Source organism: Leptonychotes weddellii, chromosome 1 (assembly GCF_054177405.1).
Source record: "Leptonychotes weddellii isolate Sample4059 chromosome 1, ASM5417740v2, whole genome shotgun sequence".
NCBI lineage: Eukaryota > Metazoa > Chordata > Mammalia > Carnivora > Phocidae > Leptonychotes > Leptonychotes weddellii.
Genome location: NC_138369.1, coordinates 131,917,193 through 131,932,355, shown reverse-complemented (window position 1 = coordinate 131,932,355; position 15,163 = coordinate 131,917,193). Strand labels below are relative to the sequence as shown.

Sequence of the window (15,163 nt, the reverse complement as noted above, 5' to 3'; positions counted from 1 at the left end):
CACAGATCTGTACCTCTGAAACAAATAATACATTATATGTTTAAAAAAAAAAAAGAAGAAGATAGCAGGAGGGGAAGAATGAAGGGGTGGAAATCGGAGGGGGAGATGAAACATGAGAGATGATGGACTCTGAAAAACAAACTGAGGGTTCTAGAGAGGAGGGGGTGGGAGGATTGGTTAGCCTGGTGATGGATATTAAAAAGGGCACATTCTGCATGGAGCACTGGGTGTTGTGCACAAACAATGAATCATGGAACACTACATCAAAAACTAATGATGTAATGTATGGTGATTAACATAACATAATAATAAAAAAATAAAAAATAAAATAAAATAAAGTTTATCAGAGGGGAGGTGGGTGGGAAGATGAGTGAAACAGGTGAAGGGGATTAAGAGTATACTTATCATGATAAGCACTGAGTAATGATGTATAGAATTGTTGAATCACGCTATATTGTACACCTGAAACTAATATAACACTGTTAACTTACTGGAATTAAAATAAAAATTTTTTAAAAAGACTGTAAAAAAAAATAACCAGTCCTAGAAAAATTGTTCCCAGTTTTGACTGCAAATTAGAATCTCCTAGTGATCTTTTAAAAAGCTTTAGCAAACAAAATAAAAAACCCACCTATATCTGGGCTTTACGGACCAAAGTAGGCTGGAATCTTTTAAACGCTCCCTAGGTGATTCTAAAGAATAGCATGGTTGAGCATTGCTGTTCCAGGCCACGTTGGTCAGGGTTCCCAAGCCAAGAGATGAAGTGCCTTGTCTTTCCAATCCGTGACAGAATAGGAAAGGAGGGAAGAAAAGCCGGAGTGGATGCTGGCCCCAGCAACCCCACTCAGGCTCCCTCACCCTCTCACCGGGCTCTCAGTTCCCCCAGACAAGAAAGAGACCAGATTCTCCACAGACACGCCTGCCCTGCCCTCCCCTGGCCCTGGCCGCCTGACGGGGCTTACACGACTCCCCTGGAGCCAATGCTTGAGCTCTCCTCCTGCCCACATTCGCGGCTTTTGGCCAAAGACCACTCCAAAGCTTACAGAGCAGGGAATGTTCTTAAAATTAAAGCTCCAAGGAGAGAATTAAAGCGTGTCTGACTGTAAGAACGGGTAGCAGTTGAGAGTTTCTTTCATAAAAGCAGCCTTTAGACCAATAATATATCACCATGTCTTTTTTACTGCAGTGTCTCAAGCAGCCATTACAAAAGGGAACAGGTTCATTCCATGTGCCGGGAGGCAGGACAGAGACGGATGGTGGAAGTTCAAAGCGGGTGGATTCCAGCACCCAGTAGCAACAGTAGCACAATGGGAGCTGTCCAAGGTGGAGCCTGGGAGAAGTGGCCGTCATTTAAGATGATGGCCAGATTTCCTGTCAGGGAGAGAGGTTGGGAGGAGACTCTCCGAGCCACCTTCCTGAATGAACTGGTATAGACACCCCCACGCCCCCTCCAGTGCAGCGTGAAAGGCATGATGGAAGGAGGAAGGGAGTGTTCACGCATAAAACACTTGCTTTGTAGAGCCAGTCAGCAGCTTATTCCCTCTGCCCCACCTCTTGTGAGCCCTGATCTCTCTCTGGCCAGGCCAGGGTCCTAGTTATGTCCCACGGGGCTGAGATTTGCCTGAGCGAAAGGAGGGGGCTGGAGACAAGCCCCTGGATTCTGGGCAGTGGAGGGGGGCCTGAAAGGACTCTGCCAATCCACCCTCATCCTCCTGCCAGCTTTGGAAGGAATGAGGGGGAAAAGCATGAAATGTCGATCTTAGGACACAGTAAAACCCTATGACAACCCGCCCCCCAACAGCACAAATTCTGATATAGTGTGATAGTTGGCTTCCAGACTCTGGGGTGCACAGATTGGTGGCTACACAGCCTCACTCTGGTCATTTTATTAACTTTGCAATCATGAGACCTCACATTTTCAGATCCACCTAGAGCCTTACAGCAGCATCTCACTGTACATGTCAAGCGCTCTTATCCCAAATTCAGGAGTCCAAATAGGGTGAAAGTATCAGACTCCAAACTGACCTCTTTCTACCCTGCTATTCCACCTGGCCACACGACGCAACCTCCCTGTCCCTTCTCTGAAGCATCATGCGAGTGGGGCAATGTCTCGGCATCTTCCTTTCTCTGGTTCCACTGCAGACCCCATTACTTCATATCTGGCCCGGAGCCACACTAGCTCACACTGGCCAACCCTCTGCCCCTTGACAATGTCGCTCACCACTGTCTGATTGATCTTTGTCAAACACCTATTCACGCTGCCTATCACTCCACTCCCCCGCTCAAAGACCACTTCAGTGCCCACAGGCGAAGGTTCAGATCCAATCCTCCCTTGGCATTCCCAGCTGGCCTCGGTCCCATTCCCCTCCCTTCTCCTGCACCAACCTCCTCTCAGGCCAAATGATCAGTGAGCTGAAGGATCAGTCCTGTGTGGAAGGCCACTTTGTGCCTTAGGCTGGGCATGGCCCCCAGGTGAAGTCTAAAAAGTATTGGGATAGTGGGTTTGCCTTCAAGGATTTACAAGCTCCTAAAGAACAAGACTATGTGCAAAGTTTAAAAACAATACAAGAGGGGTGCCTGGGTGGCTCGGATGGTTGAGCGTCTGCCTTCAGCTCAGGTTATGATCCCAGGGTCCTGGAATCGAGCCCCACATCTGGCTCCTGGCTCAGCGGGGAGCCTGCTTCTCCCTCTGCCTCTCCCCCTGCTCATGCTCTCTCTCTCTCTGTATCTCTCTGTCTCAAATGAATAAATAAAATCTTAAAAAAAAACAACACAAGAGTTAAAGAACACAAGATACGGGGGAAACGCCATCAGCAGATAGCCTGCGATTCGTGCCAAGCCGTGCTGCCTGTAGTCCATGTCACAGGTGCTGAGACTGCAGAGAGCCCAGGAGGCTGCAGGGCCCTGACATGCATTTGTGGAAATACGAAGGAACTAAGGACGCTAGTTACCACGCATGAGCACATCATGAATAGAATTCCCAATCCTTATAACAACTCCGCCAGAATGAACTATCATTTGCTCCATCACAATTTCCTCCTATTTTCCCCTGAGGAGAAAGCTCGAAAGGATAAGTAGCTTGCTCAGGATCGTGTAGCTAGCAGATGATGGAGCTGAGGGAGAAGCCCAGGCGCGTCCAATTCGGCCACGGGGGCCTCACCTACAATGCCCCACTGTCTCTCCCCACACGTCCACTACAGGCCCAGGTTTCTCTCTCCAGCCAGACATCCACAGCGCCAAGGGAAATGAGAGTGTTCTGGGCCCATTTCATCTTGCCCCCCTTCTCTCACCTCCATCGCCCTGCAAAGCGCTCCGAGCACGGTAGGGCTCAGTACACGTTGGTGGTTTGCTGCTAGAGCTATGCGCTGGGGCCGAGGGGACCTGAGTGTCTGCGCGCTGCTCTCCCTTTCTTCCTCCCCAGCTGCCACACCGTGACCCTCCCGCCTCCTCCCCGGCCCTCCGGCCCTCTGCCCAGCGCCCGGCACACCCCACAGGGGCCGGAGGACGACCCTTGGCAGCAGGGGTACCATTTGTCTCTCAGTTCTCAAGGACAGATGGGCACGGCCAGGAGGCTTCTGTGTTGCAAAGGCCACAGGAGCCCATGTGGCTGTGACTACGCCAGCTAAGGCGGCTTTTGAGTATCTCAAAAACGAAGGGGCACAGCTTGGGAGAGCTTCACGTAGTAGGAATCGGAGATACATTTCCATTTGGCTTTGGAATAGGCTTTTGTGTTCCCCCTGAGACGCCAAGTGCCATGATTGCCAAACTCGTGAATCCACTTGAAGCTAAGGTCTCAGCAGCAGTTGGGAAGCAAATACAACCAACAGCTCCACCTGGTTCCTCATCTCCACCGGACCCAAGCCAGGCCTCTGCCTCTTCTAAGTCAGGAAGGAAGAAAAGCAAAAATCTGGCGCCAACTCAGAGCATCCTCTCCTAGCTCCCCACACATCTGGGTAGTAAGTCCTGTGGTTTCAAAGATAAAGATCTTTCTCTGAATTAAAGGGACTGAGACGCAATCAAGTAAGCTAGAGATGGCTGACAGGCCCTAGCTTTGGGGTTGACAAAAGGGATAGCAACAGCCCCCTCATTTTGCTAAAGCACACGCTTCCCCCAGGCAATAAGTGGTTTATGCAGACCGTCCCAATTGACCTTTACAAAAACCCTGCAGATATTTTATGAGAAGGAAACCAAGGTTCAGCGAGGTGAAGTGACTTGTCCAAAGGCAAACAACTGGAGACTGCGCCAGTTTGCCACCCCAGGTGGCTTCAGAGCTCTGTCTCATGAGAGCCACCTCCGAGGTGCGATCAGCGGGCACAAGCCTGGAGGGGGCCAGGGGCCCGCCACCCCCCCACCCCGCACACTGCCGCCCCCCCTCGCCCGGCTCCCGCGCCCCCCCGCTTACCCCTGGCTGCGGTAGGCGGCGCACCTCTCCAGCGGGACCCGCAGCACGCGGTCGCTCAGCCCCACGAAGAGCGCGCGGGCGCTGTGCAGGATGCGCAGGCTGCGAAGGGGCTCGCGGCGGCCGGGGGGCAGGACGTGCAGCTCCTCCAGGTAGCAGCCACGGAGGCTGCGGCTCGCCGTGGACAGTGCCTTCAGGATGGTGCCCGACTCTGGAGGGGCCGGACGAGGGGGGCCTTGAAGGCCCAGCCCCGCCCCCGCCCCTCAACCTCCTCCCCACCCGGGGCCAGGCTGGGCGGCGAGGGCTCACCCGTGCCGATGTAGAGCACGTGGTAGAGCGTGTCCTTGGCCTGCACCAGGTCCACCACGAGGTGTGAGAAGCGCACGCTGTCCTGGGTGACACAGGGCTCGGGTGTCACCGGCTGCACAGCCTCGCTCATCAGGAACAGGCGCTGAGCGTCCTGCAGGCTGCGCTCCGTCAGGTTCTCGTTGGGGCCCACCTCTGGCAGAGTGCCGCACTACCGCGGGGGGGGGGGAGTCACGCGTGCCCAGCTGCCGGGCTGCCCAGTCCCCTCTCCCTCTCCTTCCTCATCATAACCCAGGCGGCCACGGGCAGGTCGTGATTACCCGATCCCGGCCCCCCACCCCCAACATCCCCGCTGCGTTCCCTGCAACCCCTTGGGGCGGGGCGGGGGGTGGGGGGGGAAGAGATGCCTCTAAGAACTAAGGGGAAATGAGGCTGGGAAGATGGGGAGGAGGGACCTGCGGGGGATCGTGAAGGGGGGGCGGGAGAGATGAAAAAGGGGCTGGGTTATCTAAAAATGAATCATTGGAGTGTGGATAACAAGTGTGGTGTGATTTTATGCTGTTGCTGTAGGTGCTCCTCCCCCATGTTGGGCCACAACCTGCCTTCCTTCTCTCGTGTTCCTACCAGCTCAAAGTTCTTACGCCTTCCAAACCGAAGCTGGAGGGCCACTGCCGTGTATGGAGCACTTACTACATCCCAGGCACTGTGTCAGGCACATATTTAACCCTTACAGTTATCTTTGAGGTCAAGATATTATCCCTAGTCCCAGATAAGGGTAAAGAGACTCCGGGAGGTTGGGTGACTTGACCCAGGTCAAGGTCACACAGAGGGAGAGCTATATCTGGGTCAGGATGATCCCACTGCAAAGCCTGAGGTCTTCCCATGCTCCATACTGCCCCATGGGCAGGAAGTTGATGGATTTGAAGGTTGACCATCATTAGCTTCCTTTGCCTCAGGGCTCTTTCCTCTTCTCCAACATAGCACCAGGGGATGCTCACATCATCCATGGCTGGGCCCTGACCCCTCCTGTCACTCAGACCCTCCAGGAATTAATACCCAGGCTAGGTAGACTGCAAGCAAACTCCAGCTAAAATCCCTCAGTTCTGACCAGACAGCTTGTGAGTGCTCTCCTAGTTTCCTATATTGAGTCTCCCTGGAGGTGTGAAGTCACATTTAGAGATGGCTCAGAGTAGGCTCCCTTGCTCTGCATCCCACCCACTCTCCCGTTCTCACTCCACCATCTTAGGGAACTATCGCAGGCCTCACAGATGGGTGCAGACCAGCTGGGACAGGTTTGGTGTTTGTGCTAAGCAGCTGGGAATCAACTGGGGGGCTGGTCATCTAGGAAAAGCTGGCCTGTGAGGAGAGGGAAAGGGGAGGAGAAGCTATACCTGGAAGTTGGGGATGGGGTTAGCGATGGGGAGCCAGGCAGCCCTGGGGTTCTCCTGGTAGCGAAATGGGCCATTAAAAGCCTGGGAGATGGCACTGAGGTTGAAGGCGCAGACAGCAGAAGCGGCGATGCTGTTTCTGAAAGACAAGAGGTGGTGGGGTGCCGCCCTCCCTGCAGGCCTGGGTCCCTTAAGCCCCACAGCCGGCCGTCCAGGCACTGTGCGGCACAGTTCCAAGGCTTGCTGAGGGCCTAGCACAAGCCTGGTGCTTTCCCCACGGAAGGAGGGGGCGGTCCTCACACTCTGGAAACTCTGGGAAAGGCCCACTGATGAGAAGCCCTGGGGGATCATTCTGTGCTACTTCCTCATCCCTTTCCCTTCTCCAGTGGGAGGGTCAAATAAAGTTAGTGTTTTTCAAACACTTAGTCCAGAGCCCACTGTCAGAAATATACTTCGTATTACAACTCCGAATAACACGCCCCCGAGCACACACATTTATAAAGAATTTTCATGAAACAATACCCTTACTAAATGCATTGTACTCCGCTATTTTTATTCCATTCTATTCTGCTTTCTTCATTTTATTTTACCCTTCAAGCTGGTTATCAAACCCCTGATTCATGCTGCCCAGCCCACAACACCCTGAGCCAGGTGACCTCTAAGACCCGTTCAGTCCCGGGATCAGGGGTTTCTAGGAGTCTGATGTGAACAGGTCACAGAGCCCATACCACTCAGCCAAATGTTTCCAGTTCTGTTCTCGGCATTTAGACCCTCTCCCAAATGTGTCCATCACCCTCCCTGCCCTTTCTGCCTGGCCTCGGCCCCCATCATCTCTGGCTGGATGCTGCGCTGATCTCGTGGCTGGCCTTCCTACAGCCTGTCCAGCCTCCTTGAATCCATTCTCCACAGAGCAGCCACAGGGAACAGTTCAAAAAGCGCATCCAAGCTGGTCTCTGGCCAGCTTCACGCCCTTCAATAATTTCTCCTTGCTCTTAGAATAAAGATCAAAACCCTTGAGCAGTCTGTAAGGACGTAATTCTTCCCATCCTAGCCCCTCAGCCTCCTCTCCTGTTTCTCCTCTTCCTCACCCTCCAGGCTCCTGCCACACTGGTCTCCAGTAAGTTCCTCAAACATTTCTGTCTTCCCACTCCGAAGCTCTGTGTGTGTTCTTCCCTCGGGCTGGAATGCTCCTCTCCCCTAGTTAACTCCCATTTATCCAGTAGATGTCACTTCCTACAGGAGCCTTCCCTGATCACTACCCCTCCATACTGGTAGAGGCTTCCCTGCACACTGCCCTTTCCCTTTGTAGCATTTATCACAGTTAAAATTGGGTGTTTAATAACCACTATTTCTAGAAGGTAAGCTCCTTAAGGGCAAAGCCAGGTCTGCTTTTGCTCACTGGCACCCCTGCTTCCCTCCCTCCCCCACCGTGACAAGCACCTGGCATGGAGAAGGCACACAATACAGAAACTATTTCCAATCCATACCACTCTCATCATTTCCCCCTGGTGCCTCTCTAGCAGCTCCTGCCCCTTGCTCATGACTGCCCACTATCTTGTGCTGACTGCCTGGCTGGTCATAGTTCCTGGCTGTCAGCTCATGGCCTGCGTGGGCTGCGATGGACGGGTAACCCCCCGCCTTGGATGGCCTCTCTGCTCCTGTTTCCCAGTTTTGCTCTCATCCCTGTCCCTCCTCTCAGACTGTGCTTGCTATAGCTAGCATGGCCCTCCTCCAGTCCCTGCTACCTGGGGCCCAGCGTCAGCACACAGCACTCTAGGCTCATATGTTTCCGAGGTCCTCACAAAGAACCTTGCCCAGCATCCTGTACAACAAACGTGTTCCTCGGTCTCTGCTGCCTGTTCAGCATTTTGTACATGAAATCACCTGATTGGGTCAGCCTTTACACAGGAGGAGGTGGGGGGAGGGGGGCCTCGTGATCTCCGTGAGGGCTACCCTTCCTTACATACACCCAGGAAACAAAAGGGGCTCTGATTCCCAGCCTGTGTCTCCCAGTGCCGTCAGGACTGCCAGGAGGCTCTGCTGGTTAGGTTTAGCAGGATCATGGAGTCCTGAGGTTGGAAGGGACTGGAGAGAATTCTCTCTGAGCTTGCCCGTAGGCAGCTGCTCCTGGACCCTCCCGGGGCTGCCATCCACTCATCCAAGGCAGGCTATTTTCCTTCCACCACAGCAATTTCTTCCTGCACAGAGCCATAATCCAGCTCTGTTAACTTTCTTCAGATCTGGCCTTGGCCTGCCCTTCACAGCAATCCAGAACAAGTGCTTACTCCTCCAGAGGCAGCAAGCCACAGCCAAGTAAGGAGTGTGTGATGTGCGAGCAAGTTTACCCTGAAGACCGGCTGCACTCCCCATTTTACAGAAGGAGAAACAGGGGCCCAGAGAGGGACCTGCCCATGCCCTCCAGTCTGCGAGGCAGGGACGGGATAGCAGAGGGCCAGGGACTCACACGTTGGTAGTGAAGACCCCGTAGATGAGGTCCTGCTCAGGCAGGTGGAAGGCACTTTGCAGCTCATTGTAGTAGAAGGGGACCTCGCCTGGGCGGGAGCAGTTGAGCCGGGCCTTCATGAACGTGGTCCATGTGTCCTCCAGTAGGAAGCGGCCCCCCACGTCATTCTTGCACACTCGGGCCACCCGAGAGTACACGGTGCGTCCGCAGTCGTGCTCCACCGCGTTCTCCCGCAGGAAGAAGTATGCAAACAGCCCAATATCGTAAGCTGCCACGAAGTTTGGCTCTGGGGGGCAGGAGAGGAACAAAGGGATGGGTCGGGCCAGCGGGGAGGAAGGGGACAGAGTTGACTTCCGTTTTCCCAGATGCGCATCCTGACACCCTTGGACAGTTTGCTGACCTAACCCTGTTCCCACCGCCACTACGAAGTTATAGTAATAGTTAATCTGTGCTACTGAGCACTCACTGCCTACCAGACATTATTATAAGTACTTTCTGTGATCCTCGTAACAACCTACGAGGTAAGTACTACGATTATCCTCTGATTACGGATGAGAACATTATGGCAGAGAGAGGCCAAGTACTTGCTCAAAGCCACACAGCCAATCAGTGGAGAAGCAGGAATTCAGCTCCAAGGGAAAGGAAACTCCTACCACCCTCTCCTAACCTCTTCTTTCCTATAACCCTTCCTCCTAATGAATTCCCAACTCTTCCTCTGCCCTCATCGCTTCCCCTCCATTTGTTCTGGGTACATCTGTCATTTCATCTGGAGTCCATCTCCAGTGTACTCCGGTCCTTGGGCAAACATCTCCCCGATTCTGGGCCTCCTGAGGAAGCCAGTGTGATGCCTTTCAGAGGCGGGGCAGGAAGGAGGATTGATAGGGCTCAGGGTGGGCTGGCTGGTGGGAGAACCCCCACCCCCGGGGCCGTGCCCCCTTACCATTGAGCCACTTGGAGTTATACTGGGCGGTGCGAAGTGGTGGCCCGCTGCCTAGGCTGCGGTAGATGGCGGGGTCCCGCCCTGAGAAGTCAATGACGGTGGCCGCGTACAGCTCCCCCTGAGAGGAGATGACAGCTGTGGAGTTGTGGCGTGGGTCGTAGGGGCAGCGGGCCACACCATTGATCTTCTCTATGGTCCGGCTGAGGTTCCCCACCTGGGGACACGGGGAGATAGGGGCACTTTTCCCTGAGACCCAGGGGCTGCCTGTTCTCCCCCGCCCCCCTGAACCCGAGTTTGCTTCCTCCTGGGTCCCTGGTGTCTCTGAGCCTCTCCCTGTCTCCAACCTCCTCCTCACTTCCCCCACCTCACAGTCCCTCTGAGGGAGCCGCCATCATGGAGGGAGGAGGTTGTGCCAGGAGCTCCATCAGCCTCTGTTCCCTGCACACTCCCCCCGTCAGGACCCTCCAAGGTGAGGTTGACTGATAAAATACAGCAGACCCAGTTACATTTGAATTTTGATGAATGATGAATAATTGTTTAGCATAAGTATGTCCCAAAGCTTACATGGGATATACTTATGCTAAAATATAATTTGCTGTTTATCTGAAATTAAATTTAACTGGGCATTCTTTTCTGTTTTGGGGTTTTTTTTGTTTTTACTAAATTTGGCTACCCCACTCCAAGGCTGTGTGGTGCCTGGGTGAGAGAACCTCTCCATGCCCTCTTTAGTCTGCCTTACCCTGAGGGGGCCCCACCTGTCTGCTGGAGCACACCGGGGAAAAGGCATTGGTCCCGCACATGAACACTTTCCGGCCAGTGACAATCAGGACTCGCATGTAGTTCTGACACTCCTCCTAAAGCATAGTGATAGAGAAGTAAGAGAGGGACAGGGGCATCCCATGTGGGGCTGGGTGTCTTCCTTCACACCACTGCACCACAAACATTTGAGAACACTCCCCTCTGCCCCCAATGTGCCCTGCTCTGAAGTTCAGGTTGCCTCTGTAGACATCCCCTCCCCTCACACATCCCCCCGACCCCCAGGCCAACCTGCTGCGTCATTGCCCACCCCGATGCTGAGCGCTGCATCCTTACCTCCACCCAGAGCTCCCCCCGCCACGCACCTGCAGGCTGGGCCTCTCCCGCAGGCGGCCCTGTGCCCACAAGGTGCCCCTCCATCCCCACAACCACAAGCCTCTTGCCAGCTCTAAGCCAGGCCCCTGGACCACGGGAGCCACATACCTCAGTCTTCCCTTTGCTTTGGCAGGAGCGGCGCGTGTCCTCATTGGAGGCCCACTCCGTGGCCTGTAGGAGGGGCACACAGACATCACACACTGCCACTCACCGCCAGGCGGGCAGCAGTCAGGGCTGGGAGGGGACCGGATGCTGGGAAAGGGTCAATGACAGCCAGCAGGGTAAAGGCTCCCCTCACTACATCCACGTGGACTCAGAGGCCTGCCAGATCTCCTTGCTCAGAGACCCTAAGGAGGATGTCCCCTCAATCCAACACCGTCCCCACTGCTTGGGTCAGGGAGGCGGGCAGTAATAATGTCTTCATGCTGAACTATCCCCATGCAGCTCTGTCCTGGGACCTTCCCATCTTTCCTCCCCCAGGTCAGCCAGAGAGCTGGAAGTGGCCAAGGAGGACCTTCAGGACCACCCCAGACCCAGAGTGGGAGATGGAATTATGTGCCAGATGTCCCTCAAATGAGTGGGAGGCAGGGAGGGAGGAAAGGCTAGATTTGCAAACCTTAGAGACAGATCTATTTAATTTTCCCACTATTACCCTGCAAAGTGGTTTTTGTTTGTTTGTTTGTTTTGTTTCCCCCTTAATGGGTGAAGAAACTCTGTGTGGCTTGCTGCTGCCATGTGGTAGAGCAAGGACTGGAACCCACATTCTTGATTCAAAGGCTCTGTGTGTTTTTTCTCTTTATCCCACTGTCTCAGAACCTTGGGCTTCCCATTTTGTAATTGCTACGCCTCCCTAACGCTGTGCTGTCTGCTTCCCTCGTAGCATGACTCACGCTCTATCGTGGGGTGCACCATGGGGTGCTTGGGGATGCAGCTTTCACTCAGGGACTCGTGTTCCCAAGTGTCCATGACATTAGGAAAGGGCTGGTCCCCACCTAGGAACCCCCCTTCCTCTTCACCTATTCTGTCTCTACTCTCTCACACCCCTCCCAGCCTCTGAAGAGCAGCTGCAGGGGAGAGCGCTACCCTCCATGTCCAGGCAATGTCAACAGCCCTGGTGTGTGGCTCATTAAGATTTCTGGGTCACATGTATAAACAAGAACTGCCTACCTGTCCTGGGAGAGGGAGCCCTGAGCAAGCAGGTCTTCTATCCAAACGGGAAACAACAACAACAAAAAAAGCCAACCTGCTTTTAATTTCTCACAAAGCTCCTCCTAGCCACGAAGTCCCTGCCTGCAGAGCTCCAGGGCCGGGATGTGGGAGAAGAAGGGTGCTGGGGGAGGAAGCTGCAGGCTGCTGTCCACGCACAGCTCCAAGATGGCTGCTTTGTGGGGCAGAGGGAGGGCTGACTCCGGCAGAGCCTGGATTCAGGAGCGGGGGGAACAAGTTGCTCATGCCTCCATCAGCCCTCTGAGCAGGCTGGGCTCCTCCTGCCACGCCAAGCCTGGAGCTCAGGCAGCCTCTGCTCCCAGACCTTGGAGGGCAAAGGACCCCTGGCATCTGGCCTCAGAGCCATGGGGTTTATCTGGACAGGAACAACGGAGGCATTGTGATCCTCAGGACCCCATCAGCTCCATGGCTGAGTCTGATGTGAGAGGAAAGAGGGACAGAAACAAGCAACTCTGGGGCCCCTGAGGCCGACAAGAGCAATGGCCCACAGACACTGTACGACAGACACTGCAGAGGGCCGGGCCTGAAGCTCCAGACAGTGGGTGGCTGAGGGGGGCTGGGGGCTGGTGGGCAAAGGGGTCTTGCTCATAAGGGGGTGGGAGTTCCACTGGCTGGGTCGGTGGGACAGTTGTGCACAATCAAAAGCAGTTCAAGTTCCCCTGAGCTGAACACCCAGACAGGCACTGTGCCGCGGACTTGACAGCAGCTCTCTCTTGGATCCTCACCGCCAGTGAAACATGTAGACTTTTGCTCATTTTACAGGTGAGGAAAATGAAGCTCAGAGAAGTTGAGCAATTCACCCAAGGTCACAAAGCTAATAAGCAACAAGCCTAAGATGCAAACCCAGACAGTTAACACCAGAGCTGAGCTCTCTCTGTTACATCCTGCAGCTTCTCACAGTGAATAGATTTCTCAAGCCCAAAGTTAGAACATATGGCCTGAAAAGGATATGTATATTTAAAATGGTAACAGCACAGAACAGGCTTGTTTGAGGCATTTTTAAAATTTTTATTTTATTTTAAAAATTATTTATATCCAAGTAATGATGTACAGAGTTGAAAAAGTCAATGATATGAAAAAATTATTAAAAAAAAAACCAACCAGCAACCCACTCCTCCTCCACCCATCCCATTTCCTAAGGACAACCACTTTCAATGCTTTTAGCTTTTTCTCTGTGTGTGTTTGTTTTAATAGAATTTCTTTTAATTTAATTTAATTTTTTAATCCCATTTCTCAAAAATATGTATCAATCTCAGACTTTCTCTTCTGACTTCCTGATATGGAGGTTAAGATTTTTCCCGATCACCCATCCCATTCTCCCCCACCCCAAAGCACGCCTACATTTCCCTTCTCCCCATCCTCCCATTGTAATTATGTAATATTAAGTATTTAAAATGTTAATATAATTATTTTTAAATTAAAATCAACATTGGTATTTACCTTATTATGAATATATAAAAATTGTTCACTACTACCAACCAGTACCCTGTATTTCGCTGAATATAAAACACAGTTGATTGTAATATGAAACACCAAGGAAGAAAATATACTGCCAATCAGATCATTATTACTTAAATTTTTAATGTAAACTTATCAAAAGTGCTCTTATTTAGACATACAATTTCTATCATCTATCAATCTTGTGTGTACAAAGAAGAAAAATGGAAACAAGCCCAATAAAGTATTCTTAAACCTTCTTGAATTCAGCTTGCCTCTTCTGAGTCACTTTCCAGTTGTTAGTGCTCATTTGTTTTGTTATGTTTGCTTGCTTTAGAGGATCATTTTTTTGAACCACCCAGGGCTTCAGTGATGCAGCAATTCTTAAGGCGTATTCCACTCTGGTCTCCGGAATTTTCTTCTGAGCTATGGATCCCATTCTGCAAGTTTGGATGCTGGTACTTTCTTGGTCTTACCAGAAGGTGTCCACAGAAGGTTTTCCAAAAAATCAGGACTCATATTTCCCCCTCATATGATCCTAAAATGGTTTGTGGCCTGAAATGTTAATGGGTTGCTGTTATCAGGATAATGACCAAGTTCATACCTGTATAGGCAAGGACAAGTCAATCAGGACGGCAGTCTGGTTGACGGTGACTAAGACGCCATCAACCGAAAGACATGGCCTGATTTCAGACTCATTAAAATGTCAAAATGTGCATCTGAGAATCCATAAAATAATGCCTATTCTGATGCGGTTTCCTCCTTGACCAAGTTTTTGTTTTTCCTGGACTGAATAATGCCTTGATTTTCTTCATTTGCTTGTTTTGCAACGTACTTACCACTAATTTTTTCCCAAATGTCCAACAGGTGTTACAAATCCATCTCAGTATCATTTACTAACTGTAAACACAAATGGCTCTGATCATCCATTCGTTCCTGTCCTCTCCCTCCTGCCCCAGCCTCCAGGCTCCTGTCCCAGTGTGGACTGGTTGCTCCTGGGGCCTCCTATTTGGCTGTTATCCTGGGACTTACCTTCTCTCCTTTCCTTTTTGCTAAATCCCATGTTTCCCATTTTTTTGATTTACTTGCTTATTTTGGTGAAACACATCTCCAGTATCCTCCTAAGAAAAGGAACATAGTAGATCAATTTCTTAAAACTTTTTATTTATTCATTTATTTAAGTAATCTCTACACCAAACATGGGGCTCAAACTCACGACCCTGAGATCGAGAGCCACATGCTCTTCTGACTGAGCCTGCCAGGCGCCCCATGGTAGTTCAATTTTTTAAAATTCTTGCATGTTTGATTCATTCTATCTTCATACTTGATTGATAGCTTTGATACAGAGTTCTAGGTTGGAAATAATCTTCACTCAGAATTTTAAAGGCATTTATTCTTCCAATGTCTCCTAGATTCCAGTGTTGCTATGAGAAGTCTGATGTAATTCTTTTCTTTTTTTTTTTTTGAGGGGGTCGGGACGAAGAGGGAGAGAATCTGGCTCCACGCTCAGCATGGAGTCAGATGAAGGGCTGGATCTCATGACCCTGAGATCATGACCTGAGCCAAAATCAAGAGCTAGATGCTTAACTGACTGAACCACCCAGGCACCCCACAGTTTGATGTAACTCTTATTCCCCAACTTTTCTAATGACCATTTTCTTTTTCTTTAGACTCTAGAAGCATTTTGGATCTTCTCTTTCATAACAATATCCTGGATTTCACACTGATGTGCCTTAGTACATGTCCCTTTTGGGAACCCATTCAGCCCTTTCAATGTGAAGACTCATGCTCTGTGTTGGCAGATATTCTTATGTAATTTCATCTTTAATTTCTTCCTCACCTTTTCCTCTGTTCTCTTTTTTGTAGCTCAT

General features: G+C 51.6%; 1 protein-coding gene across 2 annotated transcripts in view; it reads right to left on the bottom strand.

The window, feature by feature from the left end:
- SEMA5B (semaphorin 5B) overlaps positions 1 to 15,163 on the bottom strand; it is a 105,599-nt gene that overhangs the window by 10,050 nt on the left and 80,386 nt on the right. For both annotated transcript variants that reach the window (XM_081832743.1, XM_081832733.1), the window contains exons 5-11: positions 10,737 to 10,799; positions 10,253 to 10,351; positions 9,498 to 9,711; positions 8,558 to 8,843; positions 6,097 to 6,232; positions 4,709 to 4,916; positions 4,403 to 4,610 (exon numbers count right to left, since the gene is read on the bottom strand). In XM_081832743.1, coding sequence (XP_081688869.1) covers positions 4,403 to 4,610; positions 4,709 to 4,916; positions 6,097 to 6,232; positions 8,558 to 8,843; positions 9,498 to 9,711; positions 10,253 to 10,351; positions 10,737 to 10,799 — 1,214 coding nt within the window. The remainder of the gene's footprint in view (positions 1 to 4,402; positions 4,611 to 4,708; positions 4,917 to 6,096; positions 6,233 to 8,557; positions 8,844 to 9,497; positions 9,712 to 10,252; positions 10,352 to 10,736; positions 10,800 to 15,163) is intronic.